This window comes from Neovison vison, chromosome 7, assembly GCF_020171115.1.
Source record: "Neovison vison isolate M4711 chromosome 7, ASM_NN_V1, whole genome shotgun sequence".
NCBI lineage: Eukaryota > Metazoa > Chordata > Mammalia > Carnivora > Mustelidae > Neogale > Neogale vison.
Window position 1 is genome coordinate 157683848 of NC_058097.1, and position 17183 is coordinate 157701030.

Genomic DNA, 17183 nt, shown 5'->3' on the forward strand with positions numbered 1-17183 from the left:
CTCTTGCCATCTCTCTCTCTGTCAAATAAATAAAATCTTAGAGATTAGGAGTAAATAGTTTGATTATATTTCCCCATATTTCATTTGCTACTAGCTCATTTTTTAATTTTTGTTATTTATTAAGTAACTCTAGGCTCATCGTGGGGCTCAAACCCATGACCCCAAGATCAAGAGTCGCAAGCTCCACCAACTGATCTGGCCAGGTGCCTCATTCATGTTTTAAATTCCATCACCCTATCAAACAGTCCTATTACTGTAACTGGTGCCAAAATTTTGGAGGCAGATACTTTTTTAAAAAAATATTTGACACAGACTCAGCAAGAGAGGGAACACAAGCAGGAGGAAAGTGGGAGAGGGAGAAGCAGGCTTCCTGTGGAGAAGGAAGCCCGATGCAGGGCACAATCCCAGAACCTTGGGATCAGGACCTGAGCCAAAGGCAGAGGCTTAAAGACTGAGCCACCCAGGGACCCCTAATACCAGATCCTTAAAATTCTCTTTTTTTTACTGTAAATGTTACATCTCTTTTATTTTTTATTTATTTTTTTTTTTAAGATTTTATTTGTCAGAGCACAACCAGGGGAAGGGGCAGGCACAAGGAGAAGCAGGCTCCCCTTTGAGCAAGGAGCTGGCTGCAGGACTGGATCCAAGGCCTCTGGGATCATGACTTGAGCTGAGGGTAGACACTTAACCGACTGAGCCACTCAGGTGTCCCTAGTATTAGGAATTTAAGACTGAACCAAACTTTCTTCTCAAAAAAATTACAGCAGTTAGTGTCTTCTATAAAATAATACCAATCTTAATGCTTATTTGGAGATGTGAGTTGTATTTTAAAAAAATTATTGGGATACCTGATGCTTCAGTTAAGCATCTGACTCTTGATTTTGGCTTAGGTCATGACCACAGGGTCATGAGATTGAGACCCTGGTCAGGCTCTGCACTCACTGGGGAGTCTGCTTGTGATTTTTTCTTTCTCCCCCTTTGCCCCTCCCCCGGGGCCCATGTGTGCACCCTCACTCACTCTCTAAAAAAATAATTTTTTTAAAAGATTTTATTTTTTTATTTTTTTAAAGATTTTATTTATTTTGACAGACAGAAATCACAGGTAGGCAGAGAGGCAGAGAGAGGGGAAAGGAAGGCTCCCTGCTGAGCAGAAAGCCCAATGCGGGGCTCAATCCCCGGACCCCGGGATCATGACCTGAGCAGAAGGCAGAGGCTTTAACCCACTGAGCCACCCAGGTGCCCCAAGATTTTATTTTTTTGACAGAGACACAGCTAGAGAGGGAGCACAAGCCCCGGTGGGACAGGGAGAAGAAGATTCCCACAGAGCCTGGAACCCAATGTGGGGCTTGATCCAGGACCCTGGGATCATGACCTGAGCTGAAGGCAGATGCCTAACGACTCAGCCACGCAAACGCCCCTAAAAAATGAATCTTTAAAAAAATTCTCACTTTATCTCAAGATTATGTTTTCCCTGGAGTGCCTGGGTGGCTCAGTCAGTTGAGGATCTGATTCTTGGTTTTAGATCAAGCCCCAAGTCAGGCTCTGTACGGAATTCTGCTTATCTCTGTCCCTCCCTCTGCTTGCATGTTGTCTGTCTCGAATAAATGAAATCTGTGGGGTGCCTGGGTGGGTTAAGTCTCTGCCTTTGGCTCAGGTCATGATCTCAGGAGGACCTAGGATCATGCCCCGTGTAGGGCTCTCTGCTCAGCAGGGAGCCTGCCTCTCCTTCTACTTGTGATCTGTCAAATAAGTAAACAAAATCTTTTTTAAAAAATCATAAGCTTATAAAAAAAAGTCTTAAAAAAAATGAAATCTAGGGCGCCTGGGTGGCTCAGTGGGTTAAGCCGCTGCTTTCGGCTCAGGTCATGATCTCAGGGTCCTCGGATCGAGTCCCGCATCAGGCTCTCTGCTCAGCAGGGAGCCTGCTTCCCTCTCTCTTTCTCTGCCTGCCTCCGTCTACTTGTGATTTCTGTCAAATAAATAAATAAAATCTTTAAAAAAAAAAAAGAAATCTATTCTTTTTTTTTTTTTTTTAAGATTGTTGGGGCATCTGAGTGGGTCAGGTCGTGATCCCAGGCTCCTGGGATCGAGCCCGGTATCAGGCTCCCTGCTCAGCAGGAAGCCTGTTTCTCCCTCTCCCATTCCCCTATCTTGTGTACCCTCTCTTGCTGTCAAATTTAAAAATACGTATTTAAGGGGTGCCTGGGTGGCTCAGTGGGTTAGGCCGCTGCCTTTGGCTCAGGTCATGATCTCAGGGTCCTGGGATCGAGTCCCGCATCGGGCTCTCTGCTCGGCGGGGAGCCTGCTTCCCTCTCTCTCTCTCTGCCTGCCTCTCCATCTACTTGTGATTTCTCTGTGTCAAAAAAAAAAAAATATTGTTTCCCCAGAAAAATAAAATCATGTTAAAACCAGTCGTTTCATTCCTGGACTAACAACGTATTCTGCTGAAATGCTGCAGATTTACTATGCATATTAATGAAACTGGTTTTACTGTCTGTAATGCTCTACTTTAAGTAAATGTTAATTAGAAGCCAAAACGATAGCTAGAACATCATCAAGGTAGCCAGTTTTTGTTTTTAAGATTTTATTTATTTATTTGACCAACAGAGACCATGAGTAGGCAGACAGCAGGTGGGGGGGGGCAGGAAGCAGGCTTCCTGCTGAGCAGAGAGCCTGGTGTGGGGCTCGATCCCAGGACTCTGGGATCATGACCTGAGCCGAAGGCAAAGGCTTTAACCCACTGAGCCACCCAGGCGCCCAAGGTAGCCAGTTTCAAAGGAACACCTGAAATCTTAAGGAGCTTTACAAATTTGTGGATTGAGTAGTTTTAGCTTGCCCCTAAAATAAACAATACACATTAACCACAACTGAAGCTCACTACTTGGGTGATTTTTTTCAAATGGGGTTAACAAATTAGTCCAAGCACAGAGTTGGCAAAAAGAAAAAATTACATTCATATGGGCATTATCAGTTTGAAGTAAGGAAATCATGCAATTAGTCACTAACAACATTACCAGTTTTTCTTTTAAGATTTGTTTAACAGAGACTTAGCGAGAGAGGGAACACAAGCAGGGTGAGTGGGAGAGGGAGAAGCAGGCTTCCAGCAGAGCAGGGACCCTGATGCAGGGCTGGATCCCAGGACCCCAGGATCATGACCTGAGCTGAAGGTAGACGCTTAACGAATGAGCCACCCAGGGGCCCCAACATTACCACAACATTACCAGTTTTATGATACCTATGCTTTATCAGCATATATACTGAGAACTGAGATGGGAATGTTTTAAATAACCTAATCATACACTTCCTAAAGTATGTTCTAATTAAACCTTGATTAACGTGGACGCTGAATGAGGTTAATTCACTAAGTTTATTACAGACCAAAACTCCATAAGCCCTATGGAATTTCAGCCCCCCCCCCTTTTCTTAAGGAGATTTACTTTATTTATTTTAGTGTGAGCAAGAGAATGGGGAGGGTCAGCGGAAGAGAAAAATTTCGAGCAGACTCCCCACTGAGCAGAGTCCAAGGAGGGACTGTATCAGAGAACCCTGAGATCATAACCTGAGGTGAAACCAAGAGTCTTGACACTTAACCCCTTAACCAACTAAGCCATCCAGGTGCCCCAGAACTTCATTTCTTTTTATTTTCTTATTAGGATTCTGTCAGAGAGAGAGCTCCCCTGCTGAACAAGGAGCCCAATGCAGAACTCGATCCCAGCTGGGAATCATGACCTAAGCTGAAGGCAGACACTTAACCAAGCCACCAAGGTGTCCCAGAACTTCAAGCTTTTTAGTACATCTTACGTAGCTTTCATCTGAATCTCAAAGATGTTATCAAGGTGCTTAAGAACCAAGACAGGCTAACAGAAGTATATGAGAAGCATCTCTGGTAAGTAGAGTGCTACATTTATCTACATTATCATATATCCTCCCAATTACATTGTGAAATTAAGCGGTTTTACCAGGTTCTGAAACAAGACAATTCTACAACTCCTAACGGAGAGCAAGCTACTAGTTTGGTCTTATTTTTTTTTTTTAAATATTTTATTTATTTGAGAGAGAGAGAGAGGGAGAGAGCATGAGAGGAGAGGGAGGTCATCGGAGAAGCAGACTCTCCGCCGAGCAGGGAGCCAAATGCGGAACTTGATCAGAGGGCTCCAGGACCACGACCCACGCCAAAGGCAGTCACTTAACAAACTGAGCCACCCAAGTGCCCTGGTTTTAAATTCTTTAGTGCTGGGAAAAAAAAAAAATCTTCAAATTCATGATGAAAAGATCCATATTTATTACAGAAAAAATAAACCCTCTCCTAGAGATACTTAAAATAGTTTAATGTATCCTTTCTCTTTCTTCTGTGCATGTATTACTTTAATGGTCATGTCACTATACGAACATGCCAGAAACAATCATTCTCTAGAAAAAAGTTTTGAGGTACTGAAAGGAAGTTAAAAAAAAAAACAAAAACATGATGGTAACAGTTTTTAAAGGGGGCTAGAAATGTTTGCTTATTTCTAAAATTGAGGAAATGGTTCAGCTTTAAAAGCCTGGACTAGGGCGCCTGGGTGTCTCAGTGGGTTAAAGCCTCTGCCTTCGGCTCAGGTCATGATCCCAGAATCCTGGGATCGAGTCCCACATCGGGCTCTCTGCTCACCAGGGAGCCTGCTTCCCTTCCTTTCTCTCTGCCTACTTGTGATCTCTGTCTGTCAAATAAATAAATAAAAATCTTTACCAAAAAAAAAAAAAGCCAGCCTGGACTAGCACTGACTGGAAGTATTCTCAACAAGCCCTTAATTTGACAAAATGTACTGATGAGACAGGAGGTGATGTGGGGAAAATCTGAAGATTATGAATGGCCTTGAATACTATGTACACTTGATCTCTGTTCTATAGTCACTGGTAAATACTGTTAACATAAAGTTCCATTACCTGTAAGAAAATCTGAATTAAGGTTTCCCTCTGAATTATTGGAATTATAACCCCCCCCTATCCACCACCATTCAATTTTTACAACCACTCAGAAGGTTCTGGGGACATGAAGATGTCCTGTAATTGCAATCTATAACTACAGGATGATTTTTAAAATCTTTATGAGATTTTATATTTATAGTGCTTTAATAAGTAGACTAAAGGCATGGGACTCAATAACAACTGGCTAAACTACATGAAAGTATTCTGATTAATGACATATCTGCTTATAAAATAAAGATATAACAGCTGGAAGGTACTGAAAGTAATTAAAACACCTTGTTTTTTCATCTGAACTCCATTTCTCAAAGAGAATGTATCCATTGGGTACATGGTCTGTTTTGTAAGCCAATTCCTCCAGCTTTAATTAACCTAATCCAGTTTTGTGTCACATTTTCCATCTTTATAAGGACATAAAAAATAGAAACTACTTTAAGCTGCTAAAGAGTATTATTCAAAAGAAACTCAAAGTCCTATATGCCTTCTAATGGAGTTTGGGCACCAATTATTCAACTATGCTTTGGTTATAGTTAGTCGACCCCCATTCCCCACCAAAAAGAAGGTAACATTAAAAATCTCAAACCAGACTCCATTAGTTGGCTGGGTATCTTTAACACCTCTTTGCCTTAATAATTTGGCAATTCCATAATCACCTGAAATCCGAGTCACTAAATCAAACGCCATCCAGCTCTTCAGTTTTTGTAGGCAGGTCACAAATGTGTTGAAGCGATCAGCCACCTCATTCTCTTATTAACTACCTAATTCTACGCCCGGAATACACGACTGAACAAATCTTGTCTCCACACTCTCTCACCTTTACTAAGCCTTGTTGTCAAAGCAAATGAACCCTTAATGAATATTCCTGAAAAGACTAGTATTTCCAATAGTTTAGAAAAACTCTTGAGCTGAGAGTTTTGCGGAGGCCAACCAAGACAACGCTTTCCCCACCCTCCTTACCTTCTTTTAATTCTCAACACAAAGAAAAGGGAAAGTTAAAAACGAGGGTGACGACACCATTTCAGCCCACTTCAAACTTACAACCTAAGCAACATGAAAGCACAAAAGCACCCGCAGTGTCTCCCAGCAGAGACCAAGACGACCGCACGGTTGCCAAGCTCCATCGGAGCTTCGGCAGGGGCAGGAGGCCCACTCTCCCACCAAATGATGCCCCGGCGACTTGAAAAGCCCGGGCAGGCTTGGCAGCCAGTGACCGGCATACAGCAGTTCCTGGGAAAGCAGAGCCCTCTCTACAAACCAAAGGCCTCGGCAGGCACCGAGAGCCCCCAGGGAGCGGTCAAGCGTCTTTTCCTGTCCTAGGCCTCCCTACCACTGTCCTCCCAACGGGGCGACACTCGACAATCTCTAAGCAAAGCCCAACCATTCACCGGAACGCGCTCCAGGAAGCCCACCGGGAGAGTCAAGGCCACCTCCTAGCCCCTGTGGGGAAAATGGCGCCTGTCACCCCATCTCCCTCCCGGCTAGTCACAAGGACCAACCTCCCTCCCTCGCTACAAAATGGCGCCTCCCGCTGGGGCCCCAGAATCGGCATAAATCACTTGTCAGCGAGGCGGTATCTGTCTAGGATGAGCGGTTCTGCCAACCAGTCAGACACAGGAACTTTGATTCCGCACTTTGCACAAGCCATTCAGGCGCTGGCTGCAAGGCCAGACGAGGCTAACGTCACGAAAAGGGGGCGTGAATGAGGCGGTCTCCTTTCGCGTCGCCTAAATTTGAACCAATGGAAACCAGGAAGCGTCTCCTGAGTGACGTAATGACCGCCCAATGGAGGCTGGGGGCGGGCCTCAGACTCGCTATGCGGGTTGCGGGGCCAGGGGGCCGGGCGGCTGTTTCCTGTCCTGGTGCATGGTGGTCGGACGGAGGAATTGTTGGAAAATTTTCTCGGAGGTTCGTATATAAATGTGTTTTTACCCAGTGTGCATTATTCTCCGCCCGGCCGCCGCCCTCAGCGCGGCGGCGCGGGCCCGCTTGGGCCCGGGCGCTGACTCCGGCTGCTCAGCCTTCGCCGCAGGCCTTGCCGATCCTACGACAGGCCTCGGTAGCCGCGCCTGGGCAGAAGCGGAGTTTATTAATAACCCGCGGCCGCCACTCTGGGGCGGCGGAGCTTTTCTCGCTGAGGACGCACCCCCCCCCCTTGTCTCTGCGCGTTGCGCCCCGCCTGTTCCCCTCAGGGGACCGCCGAGGGGAGGGAGTGAAAGAGGGGAGGGTGGAGCCCTCGGGAGCCTGGCGGCGCTTCTCTGCTTGACCTCCGCGCGGGGCGAGTCCCCAGACGCCGCCGAGGCAAAGCTTCTCCGGCTGGGACGCTGGGCCACGGTCCGCACCAGGCCCCAGCCCGACGCCGGCAGCAGAACTGGCCCAGGGCCCGCTCGGGATCCCGTTTGCACATCGCACCCAGAATTTTCCTTCTACCTATATCGTGCACAAATTTCTTGTTTCTCTTTTTTTTTTTTTCTTAATTTTTAGGTGACTGGGTCCTCTAACATCGAGTATTAGAAGTTGTCAGTTTTACCATTGCCTTTTTTCTCGGTTTTGGCCAGAGCTAACGAATCTTTCAGTTGCTTTGTACTGTATTATTGTGGAACGTGAATCCATTTTTATTCCCTCCCCTGTTGCTTTTTAAAAAACATTTTAAGTTTTCTTTCCGCATTAACGAAGTTAAGCAAAAATAGGAAGAACACCATTGCTAAACCCATTGTTTGTTTAAAATCAGCTAAAGCTTTTGCTTTGGAAGTGTCTAATCAGCTGGTATGATCTGGTAGTGGTGTGATGAAAAATTGTAGGTTCAAGGTTGTGGTCGTCTTTTTCCTGAGTGTTAGTAGAAGATAAATGTTTGCTGAGTTAAAAATCTGTGCAGTATTTAATGCTCTTACCGGATTCCTAGTTTATTGTTAAAAGTGTTTAGTAAGAGAACAGGTAATAAGGACATCACTAAGATAAGATGTGTAACTAATTTTATCCAGGCAGATTTTGATTACTTTGGAAAGTAATTATTTGGCAGTTTACAAGTACTTGAGAGGCTATTTTTTCAATACCACCCTTTTATTTTTTAAAATAATATCTGTATTGATAAAATTTATGTACCTTACAATTCACCCATTTGAAGTACATAATTAGTTAGGTTTCATAAATTGTTGTGTCCCCATCATCACAGTCCATTTTAAAACATGTCCATCACCCCAAAAGAAACTGCCAGTTAAATACTCGTTTACCCTTAAGCCTGCCTCCTTCCCCAACCACTAATCTACAGATTTGCCTATTCTGAACATTTTATGTAAATGGAATCACACAGTATGTGGGCTTTGTGACTGACTTTTTTCACAGCATAATATTGGCAGAGTTCATTAATGTTACAACTTGTGTTAGTACCTCATTTCTTTTTATTGCCAAATAATACTTCATTGTATGGACCTAAATTTTATTTAAATATTCATCTGTTGATGGACATCTGGAGTTTTTTGGTCTATTCTGCTGTGAATATTTGTGTGCAAGTTTTTGTGTGGACGTATGTTTTCTTCTCTCTGAGATATGTATATATACTTAGGAGTAGAATTTCTTGATCATACGATTACTGTATACTCAGTCTTTTTTTTTTTTTTTTAAGATTTTATTTATTTATTTGACAGAGAGAAATCACAAGTAGGCAGAGAGGCAGGCAGAGAGAGAGAGAGAGAGGGAAGCAAGCTCCCTGCTGAGCAGAGAGCCGGATGCGGGACTCGATCCCAGGACTCTGAGATCATGACCTGAGCCGAAGGCAGCGGCTTAACCCACTGAGCCACCCAGGCGCCCTATACTCAGTCTTTTGAGGAACTCAAATTTTTCCAAAGGGGTTGCACCATTTTGCATTCATCTCAGCAGTGTGTATGAGTTCCCATTTCTCCTCATCCTTGCCAACACTTGTTATTATCAGTCTTTCTGGTGGTAGCCATCCTAATGGATATGAAGTGGTATCTCTTGTGATTTTGTTTCCCAATGGTGTTAAGTGTGCTTTTCATGTGATTATTGGCCATTTGCATAATCCTTTGGAGAATGGATCTTTTCCCCTATTTTGAAATTGGATTGTCTGTTATTGAGTTGTAAGACTTCTTTGTGTAAAAGTCTTTACCAAATAGATGATTTGTAAAATGTCCAGAGCCCTTTGCTGCAAGCTGGGATATTGCAGTGAATAAGCATTCATCATGTTCTTCACGGAATGATGACCTAGCTAGGTTGGGGAATTATACCCCCATCATTACTTTTAGCTATTATTATTTTTTATGCATATGCAGTTTATTACTTTTTTTTAAGATTTTATTTATTTATTTGACACAGATCACAAGTAGGCAGAGAGGCAGGTAGAGAGGGGGGGCAAGCAGCTCCCCACCGAGGAGAGAGCCGGATGCAGGGCTTGATCCTAGTGATGAGGGAGCAGGAGGCTGGCTGAGGAGGGAGCAGGGGCTGGCGCCTTGCACCCCCTCTCCACTCACTCCCCTTAGTAATATGTACGACATTCCTCAGGCACCCCTGACTGCCCTAAAAGAAGAACAAATGGTTATATTGCAGAGATCACAGTCCTGTAAGGCAGGAGTCTCCCTTTGTTTGCAAATGTCCTTGAGATTTACAAACAAAGAAGTTACCTTATCAATAGCCCAATTTCCAAGGACACATAACTCAGTTCCTCAAGCCCTAATGCCACCCTCCCCTCCATAAGAAACCAAAGGAGGTGGAGGTAAAAATAAAAGTAAATTAAGTTAAATTTCTTCTAAACCCAAATCTCACTAACAAGGACAATTGATAGGAGAAATGTGAAGCTTTATCTCTAGATCTCCAAGATAGTGTTGAGAATCATTCCCAAGCATATGCTCCATTGATACACATCTAAAGGGACTCACAAGAAGATTTTTATTACTAGTAATAAATAACCTTTCTCCCAACAATAGCTGGCCCCTCAAGGTCCTGCAGACCTTGCTTCCAAAATTCCTTAGAGAATCACCCCCTTTGTCCTCACCTACCCAGCTCCTGTATATATAACCAGACACTCCTCACAGGCCCTGGGCAGCCTCATCTCTGCCTGCCCACGGGTCCTGTCCCCGTGCTCTAATAAACCACCTTTTTGCACCAGAGACATCTTAAGAATTCTTTCTTTAGCCGTCGGCTCTGAACCTCACCCAACCGAACCCGACCTAGGTTCAGGGACTTCATCACTAGGACCCGGATCGTGACCTGAGCTGAAGGCAGAGGCTTTAACCCACTGAGCCACCCAGGTGCCCCAATACATATGGAGTTTATGATCATGTTAGGAGAACTAACCAACTTTCTTTCTTTCTTTCTTTTTATTTGTTTATTTATTTATTTGAGGAGTGCCTGGTTCGCTCAGATGGTTAAGTGTCAGCCTTTGGCTTAGGTCATGATCTCCAGGGCCTGGGATCAAGCCCCGTGTTAGCCTCCCAGCTCAGCAAGAGTCTGCTTCTCCCTCTCCCTCTCCCCCTGCTTGTGCTCTGTCTCTCTTAAATTAAGAGAGAATTAAATTAAATCTTAATAAATTAATTAAGAGAATAAATTAAATCTTAAAAAAGAAAATAAAGATTAATTTATTTGAGAGAGAGCAGGACCCTGAGATCATGACCCGAGCCAAAGGCATATGCTTAACCGACTAAGCCATCTAGGAGCCCCAGGAGAACTTTGAGTCCCGAGGTTTTTGTGATTATTTAATTTTGAAGTTTTGTTTTGTTTTGTTTTGTTTTAAAGCTGAGGTTTTACCTAGTTCTGAGTCTTTTTGCTCCTGGCTTGATTTTAGGACATAATTCTTAGAGTTGTGTTGTGGTGTTTCTCCTTACTGTGCTTAGTTTGCATTCATTTTAAGGGGTGGCCTTTATAGGACAGTGTTTTAAATTTTACTGTCAATCAAAATGATTTTGTTTGTAAGATGGATTTAGACTGAGAAATCTCCCTCCCCTCGTAGAAAAGAAAAATTAAAAACAGTGATACACTTTTGTCTACACTTTCCCATAAATAGAATCCCAGTTTAAAACTATGCTGCAGGGGCACCCGGCTGGCTGTCAGTAGAGCGTGCAACTCTTGATCTCAGGGTCATGAGTTTGAGCCCCACATTAGGTGTAGAGATTATAAATAAATAACTTTAAAATGCTACTATCAACTATTATTTCATGAAATAAATGATATTAAAACTATGCTGCAGTGGGAAATCTGCACCCTGTGGAGATAACTTGTTCATTAATGTGTAGACACAGGAATTTAACCACAAACTACATTTTTTTTGTACTTAAAATACCACTTTACTTAGCATTTAATTCCACTAGGCACTGAATTAAATGATTGAGTGGTTTACGTTTATACATAAAACTTTTTTTTTTAAGATTTTATTTATTGGGGCGCCTGGATGGCTCAGTGGGTTAAGCCTCTGCCTTTGTCTCAGGTCATGATCCCGGGGTCCTGGAATGGAGTCCCGCATTGGGCTCTTTGCTCAGGGGGGACCCTGCTTCCCCCTCTCTCTCTACCTGCCTCTCTGCCTGCTTGTGATCTCTGCCTGTCAAATAAATAAAATCTAAAAAAACAAAAAACCCATTGCATTAAAAAAAAAGATTTTGTTTATTTATTTGAGACAGAGAGAGAGATCACAAATAGAGAGGCAGGCAGAGAGAGAGGAGGAAGCAGGTTCCCCACTGAGCAGAGAGCCTGATGCGGGGCTCCATCCCAGGACCCCAAGATCATGACCTGAGACGAAGGCAGAGGCTTAACCCACTGAGCCACCCAGGTGCCCCTATACATAAAACTATTACCTTCATTATGAACCTAAGTCAAATACCAGAGTTATTATTCAGTAATGTACCAACTTCTTTAACTTCTAAAATGTAAGATGTCTGTAGTTCCTAGAAAGATACAATTAAGTACTGTACATAATAGGGCTTATGAGGGATGTTTTCTGTTATTTATGCACATCTTTAAATAATGCCTTTGGCCTTGTATTGAAAAATAGAGTTTTTTAAAATATAGTACAGATGTAATGGTCACAAGAAGTTGGAATCCTTTAAATGAATGGCGGTTTACATATGCTATATATACACAGTACATAACATATAAAAGGTGAGGCATAATGAAAAGAGCACCGGAATAAAAGAAGACCTAGTCTTAGACCTTTCTCAGGCAGTTAATTTGCCACGTCTCTATACAAATTGTATTCATTTGTTGAACAAATATTTAGTAAGGATACACCATGTGCCAGGCATTCTTGTGAGCCCTGAGAATTCAGGGGTGAACAACAGATGGGGGCCCAGCCATGATGGAACTTAGAGTTCACTTAGAAGTTCTGATAAGTACTATGAAGGAGATGGAGTTCTGTGGTAAAGAATAAGGGGACGGTGGTAGAATGGGTATTTTAGATAAGTGACATGGAACAGTACATGCTAAAGCAGGAAGGTCAGCATGGCTGGATGTATACAACGGAGGACATTTGTAAAGCACTCTGCAACATGAGTTATGTTAAACTCATTAGATATTTATTGAATATATAATCTTAGGTATCAAAAATTTTAAAGACTCACAGAACACAGTACCTGCCTTAGAAGGCTGATAGTCTAATTAGGCAGACTGGACATGGGATTTTAAGGACTGGTAAGAGGAGAGAGGAGCAGTAGATATCAGGAATCAAGACTTCAGCCACAAACGAGGTTCGTAAACCTCATTTTTCCTCACCTGTAGAAAGAAAACTGGCAGGTTTTGAGTACATCTTGAGTGCTGAGGTCTTTATCTACTTACTTCCTTTCTCACAATAGACCTATCAGGTGGATATTCACTCGATCTTTCTTTTTTTTTTTTTTTTTTTTTTTATTAAAGATTTTATTTATTTATTTGAGAGAGAGAGAGACAGTGAGAGAGAGCACGAGCGAGGAGAAGGTCAGAGAGCGAAGCAGACTCCCCATGGAGCTGGGAGCCTGATGCGGGACTCGATCCCGGGACTCCAGGATCACGCCCTGAGCCGAAGGCAGTCGTCCAACCAACTGAGCCACCCAGGCATCCCTCACTCGATCTTTCAAAAGAAAAAACGGAAGCTCAGCAGCAGGTTAATTGCCAGGAACTGAGCAAGATTCAAATACAGAGCATACCAGCAAATTAGGAAGCCATATACAGATGAAACCTATGATAATAAAAATGTGATTGGTAATTCCCAGTGATCTAGACTACAAGCCAAATAGCTGCAAATACTGTGGAATTTAGGTGATGACTGAGGGACGCCTAGATGCCTCAGTCAGTTGAGCGTCTGCCTTTGGCTCAGGTCATGATCCCAGAGTCCTGGGATCAGGTTCCATACTGGGCTCCTTCATAGGAGCAATTTGCTTCTCCTCTGCTTGTAATATATCTTGGATCTGTTTCCTACCATTTAATAACTATCCCGTTCTTTTTCTTTTCACTTGTTCTTTCTTTCTTTCTTTTTTTTTTTTTTTTAAGATTTTATTTCTTCATTTGACAGAGACACAGCGAAAGAGGGAACAAAAGCAGGGGGAGTGATGAGGGAGAAGCAGGCTTCCCGCTGATCAGGGAATACTGATCAGGGAATGATGCAGGGCTCCATCCCAGGACTCTGGGATCACGACCTGAGCTGAAGGCAGAGGCTTAACGACCGAGCCGACCCAGCCGACCGAGCCACCCAGGCGCCTCAATCCCATTCTTTTTCATGTTTGCATGTTTCATTTATGAATGTCATGTAATTTATTCTTTTGGGTGCACTTTTAGATTGTTGACTATTTTTTACTACTCTAAATAATACTACAATGAACTTTGCACACTTGAGAGTGTCTAATAAGTCCCAAGAAGAATTACTTGGTTGAAGATTTACATTTAAAATATTGATAGTTCTAATTGTTGTGGGGTCCCTCCCCTGCCACCACACATTGTGTTTTTTTTTTTTAAAGATTTTATTTATTTATTTGACAGAGAGAGATCACAAGTAGACAGAGAGGCAGGCAGAGAGAGAGAGAGGGAAGCAGGCTCCCCGCTGAGCAGAGAGCCCGATGCGGGACTCGATCCCAGGACCCTGAGATCATGACCTGAGCTGAAGGCAGCGGCTTAACCCACTGAGCCACGCAGGCGCCCCCACATTGTGTTTTAATGATCTGTTTTCTTTTTCTTTTTTTTTTTTTAAGATCTTGTTTTTTTTTAAAGATTTATTTATTTATTTATTTGACAGAGAGAGATCACAAGTAGGTGGAGAGGCAGGCAGAGAGAGAGAGAGAGAGAGAAGCAGGCTTTCCGCTGAGCAGAGAACCCGATGTGGGACTCGATCCCAGGACCCCGAGATCATGACCTGAGCCAAAGGCAGCAGCTTAACCCACTGAGCCACCCAGGCGCCCCTAAGATCTTATTTTTATTATTTATTTGAGAGAGGGAGAGCATGACCGAGGGGAGGGACAGAGGGAGAAACCGACTTCCTGCTGAGCAAGGAGCCTGACACAGACTCAGATCCTGACCTGAGCTGTGACCGGAGCCAAAGGCAGACTTAGCAAACCTTAACAGACCGAGCCACCTAGGTGCCCCTAATGATCTGTTTTCACTTGTGTCCCACCATGGAATAAGTTTCTTAAAGGCAAAGACTTCTTTTTTACCTCTCTAAATCTTGTGTGTGCGCACACACATACTTAATACATATACATGTGTGTATACACATATTCACATGTATGTATATACACATACACGTATATATTATGTATACATACTACTCAAAATATCAGTCCTAGATATTTATCTAACAAACATATTTTTTTTTCAATAGTTGATCATGGTAAATTTAAAGACCTAAAAAATAATAGGAGATGAAGTTCAAAAAATAAATGAGAACCAGATTGGAAAGTAGCCTGAATGTCAGACCAACGAATTGGACTTAGACCTCTAAATGGTACAACTATGAGCGATCATAGGGGAAAATGTTCAAATCTGGAGGATTCTATCTCATCATTCATTTGCAAGGATCTTAAGTCCTTGCTCTACTTTAGAGTAACCTGAACTTGGGGCACCTGGGTGGCTCAGTTAAGTGTCTGCCTTCAGCTCATGTCATAATCCCAGGATCCTGGGATCAAGCCCCACTTCTGGCTCCCCGCTCAGCGGGAAGTCTGTCTGTTTCTCCCTCTCCCTCTTCCCCTCTCCTTGCTCCTCTCACTCTCTAAAATAAATAAATAAAATCTAAAAACAAAACAAAACCCTTTAAAAAAAATAAACAACCCAAACTAGAATGCATCATGCTAGTGATTTTTGTAAAAAAGTTGATGTTGAGTAGATCCACACATCCAATTCTCAGAGAAAGGGCCTTGACCTGCCAAAAATTGATGAATATGTCCAAATATTTAAAATACTTAAATTATGTATCATTTTCATGCTTCCCTTTAGTCTTTTTGAGTAATTATCCATCTGTTCTTAGAGCTTCTAGTATAATAGCCAGGGCCAGTAAAGATGTGGTAAAATGAGCATAGTAATTATGTTACTGGTGACAGTGCAGTCAGTGTACCACTTTTATTTTTTATTTTTTTATTTTTTAAAAAAGATTTTATTTATTTATTTGACCGTGAGAGATCACAAGTAGGCAGAGAGACAAGTGGGGCCGAGGGGGGGGCGGGGGGAGCAGGCTCCCTGCTGAGCAGGGAGCCAGATGTGGGGCTCCATCCCAGGACCCTGAGATCATGACCTGAGCCTAAGGCAGAGGCTTTAACCCACTGAGACACCCAGACACCCCCAGTTTACCACTTTTTTAAAAGTAATGGAAAAAATAAATAAATAAAGTAATGGTAGCAAATTGTAATAGTCATAAAAATGCTCATATTTTTTGATCCAATAATCTTAAACCTGGGAATTTAAGGATGTAATCTACTTCATACTCCTGGCCCCAAAAAAAACTAGTCTTTATTTAAACATGTCAATTAAAAGAGTGCTTTTTATGAGAAAATGACATGTGCCTGGCATGTAATAAGAAAAATGCTAAATGTCTTGAGAGGGAAATTAGTTTGTTAAATGTGAATTAAAAGCAATCATTGTGAAGATTATTTGGCAACTTGGAACACTTTATAGAAATAAAAACAATACAAAACATTATATATACTATAATGACAATGCTGTGAAAATTATGTATGCATACAATAGCAAGAGTTAGAGTAGAAAACCAGAAAAAAGGAAGATTTGATTTCTTTAAGCTATTGGAAATGATTCTTTTTAACTTTTACATTTATATTACAGTGTTATATGCGATGAAAATTTTAATGGTGTATGAAAACAATATAAGACAGTTGGCAGTGTTATTAACTGGAAGGATGAGATTGGAGCAAAGAGAGTGGTAAAGATGTTGTTGCAATAGTTAATGTGTGAGAAGGTGGAAAAGAAAGGTTTTGAAGTATAAAAAGTCATGAAGTTGGCAGTTGCTCTGTTATGAATTTAAGACTGGGTTTAGGGGCACCTGGGTGGCTCAGTCAGTGAGGAACCGACTCTTGATTTCAGCTCACATCATGTTCTCAGGGTCATGATCTCAGGGCCTTGAGATTCAGCCCCATGTTGGGCTCCATGCTCAGCACAGAGCCTTTTGGTCCCTCTCCCTACCCCTGCTTGTGTGCATACACTCTGTCTGTCTCTCTGTAAAACAAATAAAATCTTAAAAAAAAAAAAAAAAAAAGCAATCCCTTCTTCCAAAATCTACTTAGATTTCTATTTTTTTTAACATAAGGTGTGGTGATGGTTGCTGTTTTTCTTTAAACTACTTTTAAACAAGAGATTGAAATATGTACATAATTATTTTGTGAGAACTAATTGTAGTTTCCTTATGTTGGCTTTTTTTTTTTTTTTTTTTTTTTTTTTTAAGATTTTATTTTTGAGGCTACCTGGATGGCTCAGTCGTTAAGCATCTGCTTTGGGCTCAGGTCATGATCACAGGGTTCTGAGATTGACACCCCAGCCACTGGGCTCCCTGCTCAGCAGGAGGCCTGCTTCTCCCTCTCCCTTTTCCCCGTGCTTGTGTTCTTGCTCTCTCTGTCAGATAAATAAATAAAATCTTTTTTAAATTCTTTTTGAAAAAGATTTTATTTATTTATTAAAGAGAGAGAGCACAAGCAGGGGGGGCTACAGGCAAGGGAAGAAGCAGCCTCCCTGAGCAAGGAGTCAGATGTGGGACTCTGATCCCAGTACCCTGGAATCATGACCCCAGCTGAAGGCAGATGCCTGACCACTTAAGCACC

The 17183-nt window shown here is 42.4% G+C and overlaps 1 protein-coding gene across 5 annotated transcripts in view; it reads left to right on the forward strand.

The window, feature by feature from the left end:
- The first annotated feature begins 6805 nt into the window (after window positions 1–6805).
- Window positions 6806–17183, forward strand: part of ZNF143 (zinc finger protein 143) — a 61444-nt gene continuing 51066 nt past the window's right edge. For 4 of the 5 annotated variants that reach the window (XM_044258803.1, XM_044258800.1, XM_044258806.1 and 1 more), the window contains exon 1: window positions 6812–6867. Coding sequence is in view for 3 of the 5 variants with exons in the window: in XM_044258800.1 (XP_044114735.1) it covers window positions 6826–6867 (42 nt within the window). In the remaining 2 variants the exon portion in view is untranslated. Of the gene's footprint in view, window positions 6868–17183 lie in introns of all 5 variants that reach the window. The other variant, XM_044258802.1, reaches the window with a different exon arrangement.